At 41.0% G+C, this 23,665-nt stretch overlaps 1 protein-coding gene across 4 annotated transcripts; it reads left to right on the top strand.

The window, feature by feature from the left end:
* Positions 1-255: 255 nt before the first annotated feature.
* Positions 256-22,685, top strand: LOC148425563 (histone deacetylase 9-B-like). Of its 4 annotated transcripts, none has more exons than XM_088409697.1 (11): positions 256-734; positions 6,737-6,978; positions 7,565-7,772; positions 8,705-8,822; positions 8,901-9,022; positions 13,799-13,930; positions 14,383-14,498; positions 16,089-16,211; positions 17,099-17,276; positions 17,390-17,598; positions 20,801-22,685. In XM_088409697.1, exons 1-11 carry the CDS (start codon positions 626-628, stop codon positions 21,113-21,115), a joined length of 1,872 nt encoding a protein of 623 aa, XP_088265823.1. In that variant the 5' UTR covers positions 256-625; the 3' UTR covers positions 21,116-22,685. The 4 variants fall into 4 exon arrangements, with proteins under 4 accessions (XP_088265823.1, XP_088265821.1, XP_088265822.1 ...); XM_088409695.1 differs by having other exon boundaries at positions 7,565-7,774; positions 8,698-8,822; XM_088409696.1 differs by having other exon boundaries at positions 257-734; positions 8,705-8,828.
* The last annotated feature ends 980 nt before the right edge of the window (positions 22,686-23,665 follow it).

Genomic DNA, 23,665 nt, shown 5'->3' with positions numbered 1-23,665 from the left:
CCTATTGCTCGTACACCTCAGAGAACAAAATGAAGACGCAAATAGAGAGCGAGAGACTTGTTCCACTACTCCAAGAGGGAGGGGAGATCAAGACTCCATCTGCAGAGAGGGAGTCAGGAGACATGCCTTCTGGCAGGAGCTGCAGAAGACAGCTGTGTTTGGTGTGGTATTTTTAAACGCATCAATGCTGCTCCAATCCCCGTGCCTCGCCTGACCTATTTTTAGCCAGGGCTGGCTATTGTTCTATTTCTGTCACCTGTGGGCCACGCAGTTGTTGATTCACATGCAAATGAAGCTCGCTCCCGCCCCAGCTTGAGTGAGGTGCTCAGTGCACAGTACACACACCACTTTGCCAAGCAACTCTGCTTTACATTTGCAGGCTCCCCTCTGACACGTTGCTGAGAAGAGAAGGCAGGCACAGGCAGAGAGGCTGACACTGCGTTAGTGTTTGGGTGCCGGCTGAAGGCAAACAGCCCCGCAGAGAAAGTGCTCCTGCTTTCCAGCGAGAGTGCTGTCTCAGAGGAGGAGGCGGAGGAAAACCGTTGTGGCACTCGCTCCCCCGGGTGGCCGAAGGGGTGGCTCTCTTGGTGACGGCGTGCGATGAGACCCGAGCGCTAAGTGGAGTATGCTGCAGACGATTTACGAGGGCGAGTCAAGTTTCTCCACAACAGACGGCCGCGTTGGAGCCCAGCCGCTCCCCAACCAGAGCAGGATGCACAACGTGAACAGTTCAGGTGATCACAGCGCACAGCCTACAGCCATTCGAGATCCTCCAGCTCGGAATGTCAACTTTTTTTTATTTTTTCCTTCCTTTCCTGCTTGTGCATTCCGGCTCCACATCTCACACACACACACACGTCCATCCTCGGTGTACTTGCCTCTCTCCCACTCTCTCACTCGCTCTTACTCCCAACTCTGCGCTCAGATAGTCTCTTTCTCTGTGCAAAGAACTCTCAGCTGGGCTCTGTGGTAGGATCAGGCACTTCTTCCTGAATCGAGGTATTTTCTCTCTTATGCGTTCTGTTGATTACATTGCTGTGCGTTCAAGCAACATTATGACCGTGTTGTATTTTCTAAAAGGAACACTGTTATTACGTTAAACTGTACGAATAGGAAGTGTGCTACCCCTATTCCCAAGCTCTTGCCGGTCAAAATGACTCACTGAGATCATGAAGGGGACATTGTTTTTGTGCACTTTTTAGGGAAGTGGAAAAAGTGTGATGGGAATGCTGAGGGGACAACGTAAAGGTTTCTCTCTGGACATTATTGACTGCTCTATTTTTGGCTTCACATAAAATGGAAATGTACAATCCGATGAGAATGACTATGCAACGAATGCGCTCAGGTTGAGTCAGGGCGCACTTCATCGTGCATTTCGTAATTGTTCAACATTTAAAGGACTGCATAGTTGTTAGGCTTCACAAATGATTGTCCTGGCTGTTTCATGACAAAGTGCAGATTCAATGAATTAAGGGTTTAATTTAGGGTACATCAGAACTTTGAATTGATTATGCACAATTAGGCGAGGCATAAATAAATGCAGGTTTACTGTAATTTCAATGTGAGTTCATTCAAATGTGAAATTTGGTCTTGAAAAACAAGCATGAGTCTGACTCCAAGCAAAATCCTGAGAGAGTCACACAAATTTAGAAAGAAGACGGGAGGATGACACATTCCATCTGTCAATAAATCATGTTGTCACACATCTTGTCCTCTGTGTGCGAGGCCTGTGTGGCAAACAACGGCTGCACAGAGCGCCTGAATTCAGCCTCCTTGCTTATTCTGTGGGTCAGCTATTCTTAGGTGAGTTATTTTCAGCTTATGGCATTAGCCTGCTAAGATTAGGCGTCTGTGCATTATCGTTCCATCTTGGCGTGCTTCTAATTTAACAGTGCCTTGGAACAAACATAAATAGTGAAACCCCTTTGCCTGTTGTATTTGTTCTTTATTTTATGGCAAACAAATGTGATCGTTCACATGTGATCGTTCACATGTTGCCCAACTAGAGACCTTATACTTGAGGGTCATGTGCTATGAAATGGGTTTAATGGAAATCTGTTCCACAAGTGAAATAACCTTTTTTTTTTTTTTTTTTTTTTAAAGATAATGCTGTTTCATTTCAAGTAGTTCACGTAAATAAAAGCACATGTGTCAGTGGCATCAGACAAAAGCTTTCTGAAATTAATTCTCCAACCAGGAAACTAATTAGCTCAGTCTCCCAGTGCAAAACATCATGCAAAACCACTTCAATAGGAACCTTGCAGACAATAATAGTCTGTTGAATAAGTACCCTTGTGTGGCTCATCTACCTTCATGTCCCTTCAGAATGTGTTTGAAGTACTCACGATGCACATTCACAAAAATAATTACAGGACTCATGATAGATGAAAAATGATTCTATAATCCATCTGTTATGTTGGATTTTTGTTTATGTCCCTATGAGAAAGGAGGCTTGTGGAGCCTTCTTCTAGTTATTAGCTCAATGATCAGTGCAGTTAATCTCTGGTGATTGATATATCAGGGTACAGGTAATAGTTTCTGCTAATAAAATGACATAATCTTGACATGGGCCTTAACTATCAATTTTTCAGGGTGATATCATCTGAATTTGCCTCATTATTCTTGCTATTAATACCCAATGGACATGTTATTGTGTGTTGTTGTTCGTTGATGGCCAAACAGTAGACGGCAAGATTGCTGGCTCCAGCACGGTGGTTCGGGTCATTTCTCTTTGTTAAGAGATAGCCTGCAAGTCTGAAATCTGGCTCAACTGCAAGGACGAGCCAAAGTCTTAAAAATAAAGTGCCGTTTCCTGCTTTAGACTTGCCAGCTGCTCAAAATAACAAGGCACTTAATGAGAGATCCAGTGCCACATTGCAGTCCCAAAGATCAACTTATTTTCTCCCCCCCAAGAACTTCTGTGTCTGTTTCTATTTTAATTTTCAGACAGGGAATTTAGATCAGCAAACATCTATTTTAAATGCGGGCAACATGTAACACAAATGAAGCTATTAAGTGTAACTGATGAAGCCTGTTTGTCAGTTGTAAAAGATGATTAAAAATAGCCGATATCAGGCCTCCTCACAGCAGCACGACTGGTGTGAGAAGTTTCAAAGTTGAACTTGTCCAAAGTTTTAAAAGGCTTACATAAAAAAAGGAGCACTTGTCACTAATCGGTGCAACTTTTTGAAAATTAAATGTGGTTGCATAATTACCTACAAAATCTTTTTATGAACAATTTCCTGTCAAGGCTGAGCCTGCCTCACTACAAGATTTACCATGAGTATGATTTATGATTAAAGAGTATGTGATGGAGTGCTTGCAACACAAGCTTCATTATTCAGTCACAACGTTCTTAGCTTTATTTAGTGATGTGTTGGCAAACTGGGAGTGTTAGAACAGCGTTGCGCTTTCTTTTCAGTGAGTGATATTCATTTTATGAACGCTTGTATCTCATGTAAGCCATTTTATTCTGAACAGTCATCTCAAATTAAGGCTGTAATTGTCACTCTAACCAAGAGCGAGGCAAAGGCTCAAGAAGGTAAACACTTTTAGGAACACTGCCATTCCGACTTCAGCGGTCCCAGGGTGTGAGCCACCCAATCGCCACTCGGAGGGCCTCCTACAGGGAGAATTTGGGGTATGGGGCAACAGGGTACTTGTCTCGCTGGTGCTAAAAACAAACTTGGGAGCTGCCATTCATAAATATCTTGTTTACCAGGGCATGGAGCATTAGAGCTGCCATCCAAATGTGAAGTACCTTATTCTAATCCAGAAAAAGGTATTTCCATTAAGAATCATCACACCCAAAAGTGTCATCATCCCTATGACCTAAAGATAAAATGAATGGAGGCTACATTACAGTTTTATTTTTGCAAGTGTTAAATTATGCTGGCAGCTTCACAAGTGTGACAGTCTTTGGCACATTGTCTATATTAAGAGCCTTTATATTTGTCCCCAGTTACTGGTGGTTCAGTATTCTTGTCAGCTTACGAATTATTTTCGTTTGACAGAAACTAAAGATTTCTGTTTCAGGCAGTACTGCTGTACCGTTTGTGCTTTTAGTCCAAATACCATTTTGTTGTCTGGTGAAGCACGTTGTCTGCTGTTGTGATGGATGTACATTGTCAGTTCTCCATTTGGCGCGCTTGAATAATCACCATACCTTAAGGATCTCATTATTTTCCCTCAACTTTGCCGCTCCACTCTGCGCTATTCTTGTGGACTGTGGGTGGACAAGAATAGCATGGGCGCATGAGCCTGTTGTGGTTTCCTCAAGGGCCATTTCGTGCAGCCTCGGTTATCAAATGTGGCCTTAAGCCTTCACACTCCCGCCTACACCTTCTCCCCCCCCTCGTCTGAGAAATAGTGATAGGGACTCAGCTTGATGTGCCGATCAAAGTGGAGATCCATAATGTCATTCGCAGTCAGGGTAGGGAATGAAATATGAGATTAATTAAATATCACAGTGGCGTGTTCTCCCTGCCAGCAGGTGTTTTTGTAGCTATTTTTAGGTCCATTAGGCAGAAGTAGCACTGACGGTGTCTGACTCACAGAGTCCTTGAATGGTTCACAGGTTCACGGCTGTCCCTGGAACAGCGCCCATTACAGGAGAGTCCTTTGTCAAGTGCTTACATGCCAAGATGCATTTTTCTTGTCAACAAAGAGGAGTCTGATCCACAGGTCCCCATTCATGTGCCTGCCGAGCTGATACCCTCCTCTGTCATTTCACTGAAGCTGTTTTTAGAACACCAAAGCCCAGGACTTCCTGCTGGCTGTCTTCACTCTTTGAACCTCTTCTAAGACTAGTTTTCACTCACTATTCGCTCTATGCGTAATTTGTTTTTGTTCTACCAGGTTCTCTCTGCTGGGGACTCCATCCTTATATAAGAGCTGATATAATAGTCCACATGTCACATTGCCACAGTAGGCAGGAGATGACATGCGGCGAGACTCCATATCTGGCGGATGGGGTGTGTGTTGGGTGGCATAATTACGTAGCCGGTGTTGCTATGACAGCAGCAAGTTAGGGTGGTGGATACTGGGGTGTGGGGGATGTCACAAAGCAGAATTGCACCACTTGCTTTTATGTTGCTATTTATAATCAGCACCACCACGTACAAATGGAACGACAGCAGTAATGTAGAAACAAAACACATTTTCGCCAATGTGCCTACCACAGGGAATGGCAACTACAGCGAAGGAGGTCTTTGATTGGTTTAAAATCTACTTGTGACAGCTCATTAAAAGAACTGATGGCAGATAAAAGTGTCACAGCACACTCAAAATTGTCAAATGTATCAGATTTCCCTTGTTTTTTTGGTGAACAGGTGATATACTGTGTGTGGGTGCGTGTGGGTCTGTGTGAGTGCAATGCAACTGTTTGTGTTTGCCACCTCCTGCCTGGAGAACATTAATGCCATGAATGTACTCAATAAATCACCTTGCAGCTACTGGAATTTTAAGTAGATTTGTATGTTGCTCTCATTTCAAATACACTTTGCAGCATGGTGGTTATTGTATGTAGCAGTATAATTCAGCTAACATGTTATCAGTTCTGTTGGACATTTTGGACAAAGTGGATCAATACCGTTACTATCCCAATAATGAAGTTACATCACCACTGGCAGTATAGCTTTAAATATATACCTATTTATGAACATAACTTTGCAATTACAGGAGTCTACAAATTGGTTAGTTTTTTTTTTTTTTTTGCTTGAAGGAAATATTTGGTTTAAAATAAAATTAGTGGGAAGAGATGTACATTACTAGATTTAAATATATTTAATTGTGGAGTTCGCCAATAATTCAGTATCAGTTTATGATATATTTAGATTGTGATACACTTTTCAGCCATATCGTCCAGCCCAACTTCATGGAATTACACTGTGTATGTTATAGTAGCTTTATTTAAGTATGCATTTATTTATTTATTTATTTTTTACAGAAAGTAAAAGAGGCAAAAATGTTAAACAAAATATCAGTGGCGATCTTATGCTTAATATCTACGCATTTATGCAGATAAAAAAGAGTTTCATTGATAATTTGTGTACTGCCAGGAATATGAGATGAAATAGACTTGTTTTCTACATTTGTAACTGGATATTATTTTAACTACATACAGAGCTCAGCATGAAAGGAAACTGTGTGTCTTTGTATCTAGCAATTATACATAATGAGAAAAACACTTCCTATTAACGTCAGCACTATAAAAAAACTGCAAAGATTGCGAAATACACGATGCCCCCCATAAATGCCTGTTCTAGCCTTTAAAAATATTTTCCTTTAAGGATTTACATGATGCCTTGGGAGATATGAGAAGAACAGTGGTTGTTTATTAAACATGCGGAAAACAGGATTTAAATAAATACATGAAATGTCCACTGTGAGCTCCGTGCCAAATGTCCATTGGGTCCTTGGTACAGCTGCTCCCAGCAGACTTTGCCGGATGTGATCCAGTGTTTGTTTTTAGAAAGGATTATAATTACAGGTTTGCATGAGCGAAAGCTGTGCTTTCGTGATTCTCACTTTTTTCCTTCAACTCATCCTTCTGATTTATACTCGCTTATTCTTAATATAATGCTCTTGTTTTTTTCTCTTATGATTTTTTATTTTTTTATTTTACACAAGCACCGATTTACCTCCAACTGTTTTTCATGACCGGCATGTTTTCATTATTAGACATTTAATGTTTTTTTTTTTTTCTTTATTCTCATCCCCTTTTTGTGGTATCCAGTGGAGATTAAGTCAGACGTACCACTGGTCGTGGAACCCTTGTCTCCGTTAGACCTGCGCACAGACCTGAGGATGCTGGGGCCAGGCTCGGACCCGGGACTGTGGGAACGGCAGCTGCAGCAGGAGCTTCTTCTTATCCAAAAGCAGCAACAGATCCAAAAGCAGCTGCTCATCAGCGAGTTCCAGAAACAGCATGAGAAATTGACCCGTCAGCATCAGGCTCAGCTCCAGGAGCACCTCAAGGTGGGCGTCACTCATACAGTGGTTTTTAAATGGGCAGAAAAGTACCCCTGAGGGTAGGTGAAAACACTCCAGGGGTTACGTGCGATTTTCACAGGGTTCTGCTGGTATCAGCAAATGTTTTATAAACATTCACATTGCAAAACAAAACAGATGATGTTATACAATCCATTTTCTCGAGTAGCTTAAAGTAATAGGCCGATAGCACTATAAACATAATTCCACATTTTAATAAATCAGACACGGATGGCCCAGCACGCTGCTTTGTCTTTTTTTTTTTTCATCCAAGAAAGGCTTTGTGGTGTTTTAAGATGTCCTTAGTTGAAAAATATTTCACGGAAGTATATGATTGAAAAAAGTTTGAGAACTAAAATTAAGCAACACACACAGCACAGCACAACAAGCGCAACATAGTGTGGTACAGTGCAGATATCATGAAAATACTCGAACCTTGAAAAGCATCAAATTGTCCATCTGTGGGAGAACGAAAGCAAAACAGTAAGCGCACAACAGTAGCTGGTAATTCCAAAAACATTCAGCATCATTCATTCGTGTTACTTTGCTCATGCTGGTTCTGCTGCTTTCTCAGCTTCAACAGGAGCTCCAAGCGATGAAACAACAGCAGGAACTCGCAGAGAAGGAGCGCCGTCTGGAGCAGCAACAGCAGTTTCAGCAGCAGAGCCAGCAGCACCAACAAAGCCAGCAGCAGAACCAGCAGGAGAAAGAACAGGAGAGGCATCGACGAGAGCTGCACATTTCCAGCTTGAGTCTTAGGGCCAAAGAGCGCTCCAGAGAGAGTAAGAGTTTGACACCGAGGGGGAAAAAAAAAATTGCGTTATTATTGTTATTAAGTCAATTATGAAGTCTGATTTTATAGATGGAAAGCTATATGCATATATATATATATATATATATATATATATATATATATATATATATATATATATATATATATATATATATATATATATATATATATATATATATATATATATATATATATTATAATTATTTTGTGGCACATCATATATAAATATGTATAAAATATATAAAACATAAGCAGAGAGGCTATTAAAAACTAAAAATAAAATCTTTTAACATTTTGAAAATATTCAAAGAGAGGTATATACACTGTATATATACTGTGTGTGTGTGTGTGTGTGTGTGTATATATATATATATATATATATATATATATATATATATATATATATATATATATATATATATATATATATATATACTTTTTTTAACTGATAATTAGGAGGCAAAGAAGATCCCTGTAATTTTAAAGCGATGATTATTATAATAAAGTGTATAATTAAAGCAACACAAATAGCCGAGGCTTCCTGGTGCCATTTATTCTTGGAATTTTGTTGAAAATGTCTTTTAATAGAACTATGAGAATAGCTTTGGATCTAAGGTTTCATTTCTGTTTTGACATTCTGTCTATTAATAGAGGAGATGACTTATGACTTTGTCAGGTTAGGTAATTTGAAACTACAGCCTGGAACCGCATGCCTCCAACAGGAGTGTTCTCTTTTTTTTTTTTTTTTTTTTGAAACACAAAGCTTGTTGGCCACTAGGGGGGGATCTTTCTACATTACTTGGGACAGTCAGAGAATGGAAAACGAATATGTTTGAAAATTTGTGCTTTTGTCAATATTTCACAAGTCATGTATACTTAGGGTAACCCCAATTCTTGTTATTGTACCTTTTGGTCTCACAGGTGCAGTGGCAAGTACAGAAGTGAAGCAGAAACTCCAAGAGTTTCTGTTGAGCAAATCAGCAAAGGACCCTGGCAGCAATGGTGTCAATCATTCATTCATCCACCACCCCAAGCTCTGGTACAGGTGACTATTTGTAGTCCTGACAGTGTTGAATTAATGTGAAGCACTTTTAGACTTTTTATCTTTTATGGTCAGGTCCTCCCATCATACCTCTCTGGACCAAAGCTCTCCTCCTCTTGGAGGCCTGTCCCCTACCTGCCATTACACGCTGCCATCTCCCATTGACGGCAAGGATGACTTCCCCTTGAGGAAGACAGGTATGCTTATTTCCATTTGTGTGACACACAATAACAACATGTTCATGTAAACTCATTTACAGTCAATCTAAATCTACATGTTGGCTCGCGCATACTTCATTGCAACTATAAAAAAACACTGCAGTTAGGCCGCAGGCTTCAATACATGAGCAAAATGTTGTGGCTTACTGTCTGAAATTTACAGTACATTCATTAATATAATGTCGGGCTGAAACCTTGAAAGTCACATTACACATAAAAAAAAAAAAAAAAAAACCCACAAAACTATTCAATTGTTTAGTCCACACATGTGGATGTTATTTATTTATTAACGACAAATTACTGACCAAAGTGTGGAGTGGCTCGGTGGCGCAGTGAATAACACGTCCGCCTTATCGTGTAAGGGACCTGAGTTCAAATCCACCTCGCTCCAGCCATCCTGTGTGGAGTTTGCAGGTTCTCCCCGAGGAAGAGGTTGCATGGGTTCTCTCCGGGCACTCCGGACATGGCAGGTGTATTGGACATACTAAATTGTTCTTAGGTGTGATTGGGTGTGTGAATGGTTGTTCGTCTTTGTGTGCCCTGTGATTGGCTGGCAAGCAGTTCAGGGTGTCCCCTGCCTATTGCCCGAAGCCAACCTGGATAGGCACCAGCAAGCTCTGAGAGCATAAGCGGCTCGGGAAAATGGATGGAGGCCTGAGGGACGACTAAAGTTTTGAAAACGGCTTGCTCTTTTTGAACATGTAATACTAATGGTTGAACAAACCGTGAAATGTACCCATTTTGGAGATATGATGATTTTGCCTGACCAGCGGTAAGTTGTACCTTGAGGAACACAAAGCACCATGCGGCTATTTGGGACACTGTGGGTTGCAATTAAGATCCTTTTTGGCCTCTGTCAATCAAGACTTCTTAAGAGCCATTGAGTTTCCGGGGGTTGCTGATGACCTGCCAATCGCATCAGTTCGGCTCATTATGACCCCTGCCTCTCTTATCCTTCCAGTGTTTGTCACAAAACGTTCATGAGGACACTTCATGAGTTCCTTCTTTCATTGCTCACTTGAAATAATTTTAAAGAAATGTTGTTCACTAAAAGTAGAAGCATGTCTTAAAATATACTGTATGATTAACTTTAGAACTAGTAATGCATGTGGAAATAGTTGCAGTTGAATCTCTCCCAAGTTCTGGGCTTTAGAATCAATTTTGAATACACACAGGTTGCCCCCACCAAAAAGGTGAAGAAAAAAAACCAGTCTTATTGTTTTAAAGCTTGAGGAAAGCTGTATAAATAACAATAATTCCTATTTCTTAGTTTTACAAGCACAAGAACTGGCAAGCCCTCCCTCCCAAAGAAACCTCCAGTATGTGCTCACCAAATTACACCTATGTTCTTTCTCTCTCATGTCACTTCAATCAAACCCTAAAACAATCTTACTTTTTGAGTTAGTTAGCTCCCAGCCTGTCAATATCCCCATTATGAAGAATAAAGAGTGACATTTTGTAACCTCTATTTAGAACAATAGGATGTGTTTGAAAATCATTTGTTTATAAATAGCAAAAACCTAATAGATTCTCGAGTATAAAAAACATTCTGCACAAAAATGACCATTGTGCGCCCTTCTCACTGATAAAACTACATGTTGCTTGATGGATTCCTGAATCTATATGCGGTCATTTCCTGCTCAGTCTTTTCCCCCCCACTTCCTGTCTGTCTTCATTAAAGCCCTTTAAAGGCGCGGCACGCGAGGTTGACACACAAAGGTGGTGTTGTTCCCTGCCAGCAACTGCCACTGATGGTTGATCGTCAAGTGTTGTCGCGTTCCGCCTGGCAAAGGCAGAATTGTCCTTGACATGATTGTTTGTTTAAGAAAAGATAGCTCTCTCAAAACAAGATGGGGGTGACTCAAGTACTCTGTGCGAGACACCCAACTGCTTCGGTCGGCCAAAGGGCGAAGTTCATTGTTTATTCTGGTTGAGCTCCATAATCACATTTGTTCGTCATATATATTTTGTCACACAAACTTCTATTTATGAGTCTTGGTTCTTTTACAAACTCAGTAAATGTCAACCATTCCAAGTTCAACAAGAAATATTGTAGTGGGTTGCCAAATTGTAGCATGTGACCTGCATTTTGAATGGTCACGATGGAATTCTATGGCTAGGTCATAAAAAATACAGTTGAGCGTGACATAGTATTCATGTATTATTCACTGAACAGTTAAGATCAATTTCTCTCTGTTGCAACATCACATATTTCATAAAACAGGATTGTACGGTTTCATCCTTGGGCTTTGGCCTATGTTTATTCCTTACACAAGGTCTCTTCTCTGTCGTTGTGTTGGTCCACATATTATCAACTTCCCTAACCATCCACCTTATGTCTATTTGTTAAGATGGCAATTGTGCTGTGTCTTATTTTACCTGAAGACTAATGCACACACTTGATGAACCCGTTATCTGTCTAAATTTACTTCGCTGGTGAAGTCACGCAATAAGTCTACCGCAAGAATAATTGCAGCTTAGCTTTAAGAACTCTGCTCTTGACCCAGTTGCCTAGTATGTATACAGTACAAATGTACACTTCTCAGTTGAGCTAATGTGACACATCCTGTGTGATAGAAAAAGAAATTTGATACTGTATTTTTAAGTTGAACATGTTCTACGCCTGTATGATACTCAACTTAGTAACTCAAATGTTACTATCATACAGGAAATAGAAGCAAAATACTCCAAAGAAGGAATGGCCACCAACTTTAAAACTTGAAGAACTTTTATGATTAATTAACTCCTGCTAAAACAATCAATCTTACTCAACATTAACATTGAAGAGGGGAGACTTGCTTGGAAGCTGCATCTATAAATAGGACATGACTAAATATAGTTTCAGTTCCGGTGCACATACCGTACTTGTTCTTTTATGATTGATGACAGCTTATTATAGTTGTGGCCTTATTGCAGTGAGCACCCAGAGCAGATAAACAAGTACAAAACAACCTTTTTTTTGGCAAGCCATCGCTATTAACCTCTCAATATAGTTTCAAATAAAAATTTATAAATAAATATGAATCACAAACAAGCTTAAAGAAAAGCCAGTGGAGTTAATCGTCTCGGTACTCACTGAACTGAATGCTTGTGTCTTTCTCAGTATTGTTGATGACGTTGTTTTGGTCATTTAACCATTCAATCTTAGATACTGCACTTTAAAGCTGCCTTAATTACCGTACCTTCTATATCTGAAAATATCAGGATGTTTGTGTCTTTTTCCATGGAGACCAGTGAGAAAGTGTCCCTTCCCATGCCGCTGTCTGACGTTCCCGTGGCGACCAATTGGCAAATGTTGCTTGGTGGCAGCAGTGTGTAAAAATAGAAAGCAATCAAGGCAGTGGGGCGTGAAGCAGATTTACAGGACTTCGAGCAGCCTTTTCTCCCTCTCATTCCTCTCTCCTGCCTCCTTTCTTCCTTCTTTGCACGCTTTCATTCATCCTCACACCCACAGGATTAGAGGTCCTCACGACGTATTACGGATGAGGCTTTGGTTGCTTTGACAAATGCCAGAAATAGCAGCATCTGGCCCACTGTGCCCCTATGTACCCTCTAGCACCACCCCCATATCCATCCTGCCCTGCGGCACTCTTATGTCATGGCCACACTTTCCCAAAGCACAATGCACATTGTACACAATAAAAATATCTCTTAAAATATTAAGATATTGCTTTAGAAACTGATTACGGTCATTAAAAAAAGTTGTTTGATGTGCTACATTTTTATCCCTTTTTTTAATTGAGAGTTTTATTTCTCCCTTTGGCTGTGTGGCTTGGGGTGACACGTCCAAAAGAATGTTATTGAAAGTCCAATTCTGTGTTTTGGTGTGTTGGCCGATTGAATGGTTGAATTTGTAAAATATAAAGTATATAAAGAATGGGCATCTTTGGCTATCTCGCAATTCTGTCCAATTCCGATTTTGGGGTCTTCAATGTTGATTAAGATCGATTATTTTAGATTTCATTTAAAATAATTTCTGCTTCAGTCTACAGATGTGGTACAGGCCGGTTGGTTAGTTGTTGAGGAAGCAATCAGTAGCATATTTCGACACAGGCGTGTGGGCGGCCAGGTGAATGGGGGACATGGAGATGGCATGCTTAAAAACAAGTCCCAGAGAGAGAGAGAGAGAGAGAGAGATGTGTATATACGTACATGCTACATACAGCATATATGTACATACATGTATGAAAGTATATGTAACAACCGCAGTCAAATTCCAATTCAAACCTAAACTCTAAAACCAAGTCTTGACCCTCAAAAATGTTTCTGAACTAATGAGGGCCTCTAAAATGACCTTGTTTTGTATTAGCAGATGGGGGGTATTGGGAATAGCTTTAAACATCTGCTATGTTTTTGTGTTAGTTTAACTGCTGCTACTGTATCAGAAATGTGGCCACCAGGGCGGCAGGTAGCGGCAGAATTTCACTTGGAGCTCAGTGTTGCGAACTAATTTAGTCCAGATGAGTTGGAAATAAGCCCGATCCTGAGTCATTTAATTAATAAAAAAAAAAAGTTTGTTTCTTTTTCTGGAAATCCCAAATTGTTGAAGTGTGATAAAATAATAAGTTGATTGATAGTCTGTGATTTTATGATACTCCTGTTTGCATTCACAAGTTCCATTACATTGGCTGGATATAAAACAATGCTTGGCTTTCTCGTGCCATTGGCTCGTTTTTCACCCTGAAAAAAGGAACTGAGACTAAGATAAAGGTCTGCTCACTATTTTTTTCATCCTTTTTTTTTGTTTTGTTTTAGCCTCTGAGCCCAACCTGAAGGTGCGTTCTCGACTCAAACAGAAAGTTGCTGAGAGGCGGAGCAGCCCCATGCTCAAGAGAAAAGATGGCAACCTCATGACACCTTACAAGAAGAGGGCACTGGAGCTGATGGGTATGATCCAGCTAATAATGGTTTATTATTTTCTTTTGCGACGTAGACAAACGGGCCACAAATTCAGGCAGAACCAACCAGTCATAGAATGTGTAACAGGCAGTAAAGTAAACAGATTTGAGAGGTATTTCTTCACCTGTTTTTATGCATATAGTCAAGAGATTTGAGAGGTATTTCTTCACCTGTTTTTCTGCATAATACATCAGGCTGAAAAGTATTTTGTGTGCCTCTTTTTGCTGTTTGTACATATATAACTTGTGTTTGGTCTCATTAGGACAGGCTAGTAGTTCTGATGTTTAGACAGCTTCCTTTTCTTTTTGATGACTACTAAACCATAAGCGTTGCTTCTTTTTTGTAACAAAATAAGTCAGGCCATTAATTGGACATATTCCAAGATTTTGTGTTTTGTGTTCGTGTGCATGAATACGCTCTAACTCTTATATGTTCTGTAGACTCTACGCCAACAAAAAGTGCCCCTGGCTCGGGCCCCAGCTCCCCTATTGGGGCCTCCAGTGCCTTGGGGGCTGAAAATGGACCCTCCTCTTTGCCTACTACCACAAAAACTGAGGTACATTGGCCATTCATTTACCAAATCAAGGAAACTGTGGCATATGCATGTTAAACAGGAAAAAAAAAGGGGGGGGGGGGTTAAAGTACAAAATGCTTGGCTGCCCTTCTGCTCGCAGCTATAAAAACAACCATTTGCCCTCTGTCTGTTCCCCTCCAGTGAAAATGACTACCCGCACTGACATTAAAGAGGCACAGCGTGACCCATGTGTCCGACTGTGCCAGGTTTACTTGTGTTAAAACAACACGTTTTGCAGAGAATGTGAATGTTTAAGTGCAAACAACAGCAACCGTTAGAATCCTGCTTATTTTTTTATCGCTCATATTATTCCTCCAGATGTTCTGCACAATTATGCTTTTTAAAAAACAGTCTGAAGTTTGGCGGCAGGTTTTGCTGTTGGCTTGTCATTGTATTTTTGTCATTGGCTTGGCTTGGTGCCTCCTCAGACGCATTTCCCAATAGATTCAAGGCTGAGTTCTGGCCCACGTATCCCCTTGGACCACGCTTACAAAGAAGACCATTATAGCGGGTGGCAGATATGACACATCGACTTGCAATCTCATCAGAGCAGCTGTGTTTTCCTGAACTATAGCTGTTTACTCTCACGAAGACCTGCAGTGACAGAAAATGCAGGAACGCTTTGACATCAGGCATCAGGGAGACAAACGGACTGTGGCGTTTAATTGATATCCCAGGCACTGGTAGCCAAAAAGACACCCACATGCGAGCAACATAAACATACAGGCTTGCTATTGTTTCAATGCATGCTGAAGCTCTCGTGAAAGTCGGCGGTGGAGTGCATGCCTGTAGACCTCATGCCTGTTGCAAAAGCAATGCATGTTGATACACCGTTACATTAGGTATCCTTTTTCAGACGGAACGGGTCCCTGGGGTGGAATATTGGCCGGATATCCACGTACAGGTCACTGAGTACTGGTAGGGGTCGCAAGGATAAACATGGCTGTTCCAAAACCACATGCTGGTCCCCTTCTCTGCTGGGTGCAGGAAGTGTGCCCCAGTGGTGGTGTCCTCCTAGAGAGTAGAGCCCAAGGGCGGGGAGCAACTAGAATATGATCCACTGGAGATGAAGGAACTGGGGCTGGAACATTACTTTTACAACTTTTAGTGAACTACCGAGCACAGCGGTTCTTAAATGGGGGTACGAGTACACCTTGGGTTATGTGAAGGCACTTCAAGGGGTATGTGAGATTTTAACAAGGTTTCTGCAGGTATCAGCAGTCTAATTGAATGCTTTTCAATACTGTGGCAGAAACAGTACGTTTTTCTTTTCCAATTAAAAACAAGTTAATTAGAGCATGAAGCAATTCATTGCTAAATTGATATAGTGACTCCTTCGCAAAACATAATATGTCTTTATTTGTTTATGTTTTAGTTACGCTTTATTCATATTGTATTGTAGAGAATTATTGTCACATGCATAGCACGATGCACAGTTCTTTTAAATGCTTTTAACTGGTTAGGGTGTACATCATTTAAAAAAAGGTTGAGAACCACTGACGTAGCACATGCTACCATCTTTGTGTGTCTTACAAGTAATATCTCTCTTTATTTATGTTCTTTGTCATCTAGCGATGGCCTTCACAGCCGAGGTTATTCCGACCAGAGAACTCCATGTCCGTGTTGAGTTTGTACACATCTCCATCCCTACCCAACATCTCTTTTGGGCTCCCGACTGCGTCGTCACCTATTAGCGTAAGTATTATTTTGAAGTTATATTGAATAGTTTTGTTTCTTGATAATCTACCATCATGGCTGGGACAGCAGGCCATTGACCACTGTGGCCTCCAAAGAGTTTATCAACTATTAGATAAATACTGTGATGCAATGTCTGCTGTCAAGCATGCTCTTATCTTCAAACTCATTTATACTGCTTTTTTTAAAAGCTCAAGTCCACTCAACTGCAACACTTGTACAACACTTGATAACCAGTCAGGCATGGGACAATATCAGATTCTGACCATATACACGCAACGGTCGCCCGTCCTATTCTTCCCACACAACCGACAGCTTAGTTTGTTTGAAGGGGGTAAACGTTTGTTTAGTCGGGCATCCTCCAGCTTGCAAGTCCCCTCGTGTCCTACTTTAAGCGATATCACACAAAACACTCTGCAAAAGTAGCATATGATAGCAGGTTAGCCATGTTTCCCGCAGTAGTTAGCCAGCAAAGCAGAAACTGGAGAGCAGCAGCTGTAATGACATTGACTGCTGCAGTCGAAGAGCGCTCACGTGTGATACACAACGAGAGGAGGCCCCTGTTGCACAGTGCAGTTGCCCGTTAAGGTAGACACCGTGGGGGGGAAAGAACTTACCGGTTTTGACAGATTTGGACCGTTTTAATTGACCTTGAATTTTAATATCACGATATTTTGCCAATCCTATCGGCCCATGCCTACAACCAGCTATGTGATTTTTAATTTTCAAGGAGCCATGGTAATCAGCAGCAGTGACTTTTAACCTTGACGTTTTTAAAAATTTGAATAACTTACTTTTTTTTTTCAATTATTCAATACAATAAAACTGTTCTGAGGCCTAAATGTGGTGTATAAAATTGATTTATCATTTGTACGTTCTCTTTTCAGACGACCGCGAGCCTGAAGGAGAGATCGATAGAGAGCAAGCATGGACTGCCAGGGCACCTCTTGGGTCCTGTGCCCCTTCACAATGGTCTGGAGTCTAAAGTGAGCCCCAGTCACCAGGCTCTGCTACAACACCTTCTCCAGAAGGAGCAGATGAGGCAGCAGAAAATGCTTTCCACTGGTAAGAATATCTTACCTGATGATCTTGCATCACATTACGTTGTTGTATGAAATAAATTAATACACTTAAAACCTAATATTTTTGGGTTCGTTGTTTGCTTTGCCAATATCCAGGCTCTTTGCCATCGCACGTTCCTTCCCCTCTCGCCATGAAGGATCGGCCATCTAGCAGTCGCCCTAAACTGCCCAAACATCGGCCCTTGAACAGGACCCAATCAGCGCCCCTGCCCCAGAACACACTGGCACAACTTGTCATTCAGCAGCAACATCAGCACTTTTTGGAGAAACAGAAACAATATCAGCAGCAGGTCCACATAAATAAGGTTTGTCAATATATGCAACTTTACATATTACTATTTTAAGGACACAAATCCACAGCCCGTTTGTTCAAAAGCATTTGTGATTGCTGAAGTTAAAAGTCCTAACCTGTACTTTGTTCTTTGCTCTCTTAAAGAACCTGAAAATGGGGAAGAAATGCTTCCCCTGCACTAATTCTGTTATCATAGCTCAAGGCAGCAGTGTTGTTCACATGCTAACACTGTGAAATTCAATTCAGCTAAGTTCAAACAGAGAAGGGGGGAAAAAAAGCCCAGAATACATTTTGTTCCTCTGTGGCAATATTTGTGTTTCTGAAAGCTGGCCGAGGTCACCTCGCCAAGACACAAGAGAGTAATTATTCTGGTGAGGGACGCGTGTGAGGTGACCGAGACTGTGAAAGGCGGCATTGTGTGAGCTGCACTGATGTGTCCTAGCACTGGGCCCTGAAGGAGGAATGGGAAACCACTGAGAAGGAAATAAAAAGAAAAAAAACGAACTCAAGTGGTAACTGATGTGTACAGCTGACACGTGCATCTTATCACCATCTTTATCTTCAACCTCCTGAGTAAGGCATAGAAAATTAGATTTCTAAATCTTTTTTTTTTCTTCAAACAGTGGCCTCCACTCAAGTAGACGCCGGTTCTCAATTATCAGATGTGTCAACCACTCTCCCCAAATAGACTCTTACTTTTCTCTCTTCACGATAAAGAGGCCATTTACCAAGATACTGGTACCGAGGCCCTTAGTAGTCTATTGGATGAGTGACGATTTGAAAGACGATTTTGTGGAGACAGCTTGCTTTCTGTTAAAGAGTGGTCCAACTTGCTCAACATTTGTTGCACGTGTCCATGTACAGTACACAGTCATTATCCCCAGGCTACCCTGTAGACTTTTTATTTATGGCTTAAAGGGACACCGTGTAAGATTTAGACTGTTTTTCATTTCGGACAGCAGGAGTTGCTGCAGGTGCTGCATTTACCGTTGTCTGTAGCTATAAGAAACATGGGAGCCTCCGGAAAAGTGCCACCCCCCCATGTAATATAATTTAATGATAACCAGACCAATGCTTATATTTAAAATGTTCTGTTGGTGGTTAAGAACACATTTATTTGCAAGTTTTCGAAATGTATAATCATTTAATGTATTTCTTTTTAATGAACATTTGTTGAAATCTTAACACAGTGTCCCTTAAACTGTTTTTCTAATTTGGTCACGTGACTTTTGCAAGTTGAGTCGGGATTAGTTGTTACCTGAGCCTTGAGCACCAGTGATGTCTTCTTCAGTCAAAAGCAGGTGGCTTAAAATCAGTGGATTTTCTGCTTTCCGGAAATGCAATGATAATGATTCCAATATTCAAATTTGGGTTTCTCAAACATTTGGAATATCTCTGTTTACATGCGTTAGCCAAGAGGGTTACGGCAATTAAATATCACATATTACCTGTATGTGTAGCAGCAGAAAGATTCTGAATTGCCAAAAAATAGACCCACAGATGACCATAGGCTGTGTCTGCAAGTCACACACTATTAAATAAAGACAAATAAAACTGTTGAAAATAAATGTATACAATAGTTTACAAATTTATACACGTTTTAAAAACAGGGAAATGTTTTTGAGGTTTAGGCCTTCCCACCACTGGTCGATATCCCAACTTTTATTGAGCTAACTCATCCATTTAAAAAAATAAATAAATAAAAATAAAAAAAACCTCATGGTTCACGACCAAACACAAATGTCACAAAAACTGGAAAACTTGATCTTGTGTCACTTTACTCCCATATTTAATTAGTGTGAAATCTATTTCTGTTTAAAAGAGCATAATAATGATATTCTCAGGTGGCCATGACTTATTTGTCAATATAAAGTAAGTAGATAGACAGTATTATTGCACCTTCTGGCATTTAATTGTTCTGCCTGTCACTGTATGTCACTGAACTAGATGAGCCATACCCAAATAATTTTGGACAGGTTAAGGTGAAATTGTGTCATTTCCCGCAGCACCTCGTTTGGCACCAATGGTGTACATGAAACTTTATGAAGGCGATTTTATCCGAAAAGGACTTCCCGTGAGCGAGCTGGGCTGTGATCATCCGGCCCAATGAGATCGCGGGTTAAAGCCACTTAAAGCGGAGGTTATAAATGGCCACTAATCAGGGATGAGCCTTGAGTGTTTACAGCGAGGGATCAGTGAAACATTGCCCTAATTAATTTCCCAGTAGAGGCTTGTCAGGGGGGGCTGTTTTTACATGTCCACCGGTGCCTGCCACAGTAGGGGGCAGCAATGGAAATTTACAAGAGATTAGGCATTCGGAAAAAGTCTGAACTGTGTTTACAAATCCTGAGCTAAAGAAGGTTAATTCCCCTAAATAGAGATATTTATAAAAGGCCTACTACCGTCTGTACATAATTTGCTTAGCAATCTTGTTGTTGGCTATAGAGCCCCCTTCTGGTGGAACTAATTCATTTCCTCCTCATATCAAAGGTACATCATAATGTAGAATGAACTCAGCATTCACCAGCATGAAACCTGTATTACCCCAAGTAACATTTGAACTCTTTCACTGTCATTGATGGCTATAGCCGCCAAAGATTCATTTTTACTAGTCATGTAGTGAATAGGTTAAACTTAGTAACTCATACAAGTTTAAAGAGAATGTAACTATTGTAAAACAGGACCAAAACTTGTATTTAATGAATTATATAGTACAAATTGTAATGCTTATATTGAACTGAGAATAGACACACTCATGTTTCAGTAAGCTTGATTTTTGGTCATTGCCTCAATTTGCCTCTCGTAAAAAAGCAAAAAGCAGAATACACATGAGGTTTGAAGAAGCAGCTGAGCTTAATCTTGGACTTCAAAGCAAAGGCTGTGAATACTTATGTAAATAAGATTTATTCCTTTTATATTTTAAATCACTTCAAAAAATGTCCAAAAATCTGTATTCATAGTGTCATAAAAGGGGTATATTAAGAGTTTAATTGAATACAATTTGGCATGAGGCTCCAGGATGTCAAAATGTGGAAAAAGTGAAGCGCCGTGAACACTTTCCCGATTCATTGTCACTAAATCCCACAGACGCATGCTAGTGAATCAACATCCTGTAACATTACATTACTTGACATTCAGAATGATTCTACTTCCAATGCATAAAGTAAGTGCTTCATGTAGACTCAAGTTGTTCTCATTGTTAATGTGTTCTGCAGCTGCTGTCCAAGTCCATCGAGCAGTTACGTCAGCCCAGCGCACACCTGCAGGAGTCCGAGGAGGAACAGGAGGAGCCTCTGGAGCGAGAGCAGCCGGAGCGCATGCAGGAGGACAGGCTGCCCCCCGGAGGAGTCATTCGGAAGCACACGCTGAGCAGCGGCGGCGGCTCCAGCGTGGAGCTCCCCGACACGCACTACGAGGTCATCAAGGTGAAGGAAGAGCCCCTCGATAGCGATTACGAGGGCTTGGAGGCAGAGAGGAGTGCTTATCTTCACCAGGTCAAAGGGAGGCTGGTGATAAGAGCCATGATCTGAGGATTAAGGGGGGAACATCACACACTCCGACATTCGCAGAGAAACCAACAGCACATCCCCGTAGTGTACACACGCACGCACACACTGTAGGCCCTTTCTTGTCGCGGCAACCTACGATCCCTTTTCCACTCGGTTGCTGCCTTGTCCATCACTCCCTTGGAGACTCTATCCGCGATCCTCATGTAGTAGATATGTAGACTACAACGTTGTGTACATAATACAAAGACAAACGAGCTGCTTATGGTCGTTGGGAGTCTGCTCGGCTGACAGAGGATGATGTACATGTACTGTGGATATAGCATCGTAGTCTATCTCTTGGGGACAGGTTAAGCAGGTGCAAGCCAACACGTGCTCCCACCGTGCACATTCTCACCACTGAATGCTCCGCAGCACTGAATATGATCATGAATCTTTACAGTGTGCTTAAGGGATGGGGGGGGGGCAAAAAAGAACCCTATACATATTCTTGTTATTCTGGAAAATCTACATTGATGTTCCGTGTTTAAGAGTTGAACATCTGTCTTAGCGAGAATGTACATTTTAAAAGCTGACACGAAACGCTCCCCTGTGTTAAGTGATGTCGGTCTACTGCTTGGATTGCAGTTTTAAGCATACCCCCCCGCCCCCCAACTCACGGCCTCGGCTGCACATGCATCACACGACACCCTCTCTCCAGCATTCTGTCTGCTCCCAGTGTTAGCTGAGCTCTCCTCCCTGCGGGTCCAAATCAAAAAGCTTCTGCCCAGCTTTCAGGAGAGGACTAAGAGCGAGCGAGCCGGAGAGAGCAAGAGGGCCGGGCAGGAAATGCCTTCTAGGAGCCAGGAGTTGGAGTGATTCATGTGTGCAGGAATGTTTGCGAGAGAAGAGGGCCTTGGTTTGGACTAAGTAAGGAGTCCAAGGGGCCAGGCTTCACAATTGATTTACTGTCAAGGCGAATTACAAAGTGAGTGGGGATACAATCAAGGGAGTCCTATATATGGGAGATGGCTTCCTCTCGTTTCCCCAGTGGCATGCTTACCTCAACATGGAGGTTTGATGTAACACATCAATAAAACAAAACAAAAAAACAGGATTCTTTTTTTTTTTTTTTTTTTTTTTATTTGTATTACCCATTTGATCGAATTTCCCTCAAAAGTGCCCATTATGACATGTATAGTCTGTCTTAAAAGTGATCAGTCCAATGTATTGGATAGCTGTAAACCGTCCCGTTCCATTTGTACCGTCGATGACATGTAAAACTGCTTGTGAGAGTCAGTGTTTGGATCCACGTGAGCTGTCTTGTCTTATGAACTGTACTAGTCACTTTGTCCAGGTGTTATCGTGCTAAGATAAGTAAACGCCATCCAGAGCAATGTGAGTTCTGTTCTCTTGCCTCTTTGATTTCATTGTGATGAGGAAAGAAGAACCCCTTGGACGTACGATGTGAAAACAGGGAGGGGTATGCTCATTATTATTATTTTGCATTTGGTCTTTTTTTTTCTTTTGGCCTTGTGTGACACTTTTTTGTAAAAAAAAAAAAAACAACAACAACAAAAAAACCCAATCTAAATAAATATGACTTTACCTTAAATGTTCTTGTAACTTTGTCGACTACTTTGAGAACTTAGTACGGGAAAGTGTGAAGGGAATCATATATTAGGTTGTTATCATTATGTTCTTAGTTCATTGTTACCCATTTATGCAATCCTAGTTCATCTTGACCCTGTCCTTAGATAGAACTGTTGACGCACGAAAGTGTGAGCCGGGACCTTGGCCCAGCTGCCGGTGGCGCCCGGCTGGCTCTTTTGTTGTGTCTTGTAATCTGCTATGCTTCTATTCAATAAAAGCCAGGGGGAACGGCTGGGCAGGGGGAAAAAACTGGCGTTGGAAGACCCACGAGTTACATTTGCCCAAGCTTTTTTTCCCTATGCCGGCATAGAAAAGTCAATCTTGGCTGGTCTGAGTTACTCTTTTTGCTGTTTAAGCAGCTAGGCTTGTCCTAGTCTTCTTTTCTGAGATTTCTCTGACAGAAAGACATGAAGAATTACATTTCATTGAAAAAAGGAAGGCCCAAGTGACTTTAGAAGAATAAAACACAACCCATTTTCAGTCAACAACAACCCTTTCAGTCTGACATCTGATTACAAATTGGAAGTCTGCCCTATGATGCATTTTCAGAAGTGGTTCTTCACACATCATTTAAATTCATTTTATTCCAGGTGCAAACCATTATAAATTCATTATTAAGGATACACATTACATTTCTAGAGTAAACCTTACCCTATCTATCTATCTATCTATCTATCTATCTATCTATCTATCTATCTATCTATCTATCTATCTATCTATCTATCTATCTATCTATCTATCTATCTATCTATCTATCTATCTATCTATCTATCTATCTATCTATCTATCTATCGAGAGTAAAATGTACTCTACTGTGTAAAAAAAACAAAGTTTCACATAGTGTTTACATACCTTACAAGTAAACATAAATAAAGTTAATTTACTCACACTTTCTCACACACACACAAACACACGCTCTCACACATACAGGCCACAAAAGAG

This window comes from Hippichthys cyanospilos, chromosome 3 (assembly GCF_059441005.1).
Source record: "Hippichthys cyanospilos isolate Australia breed blue-spotted pipefish chromosome 3, RoL_Hcya_1.0, whole genome shotgun sequence".
Taxonomy (NCBI): domain Eukaryota; kingdom Metazoa; phylum Chordata; class Actinopteri; order Syngnathiformes; family Syngnathidae; genus Hippichthys; species Hippichthys cyanospilos.
Note: the sequence above shows the minus strand (reverse complement) of the source record. Positions and strands in the feature narration are given on the sequence as shown.

What these genes read in the sequence shown, in the direction of transcription:
- LOC148425563 (XM_088409695.1), top strand. Translation starts at nt 626, where the DNA reads ATGCTGCAGACGATTTACGAGGGCGAGTCAAGTTTCTCCACAACAGAC. An exon ending in CTACTACCACAAAAACTGAG is followed by an intron (nt 14,499 to 16,088) that starts GTACATTGGCCA and finishes TTTGTCATCTAG; the next exon opens with CGATGGCCTTCACAGCCGAG. An exon ending in GCAGAAAATGCTTTCCACTG is followed by an intron (nt 17,277 to 17,389) that starts GTAAGAATATCT and finishes GCCAATATCCAG; the next exon opens with GCTCTTTGCCATCGCACGTT.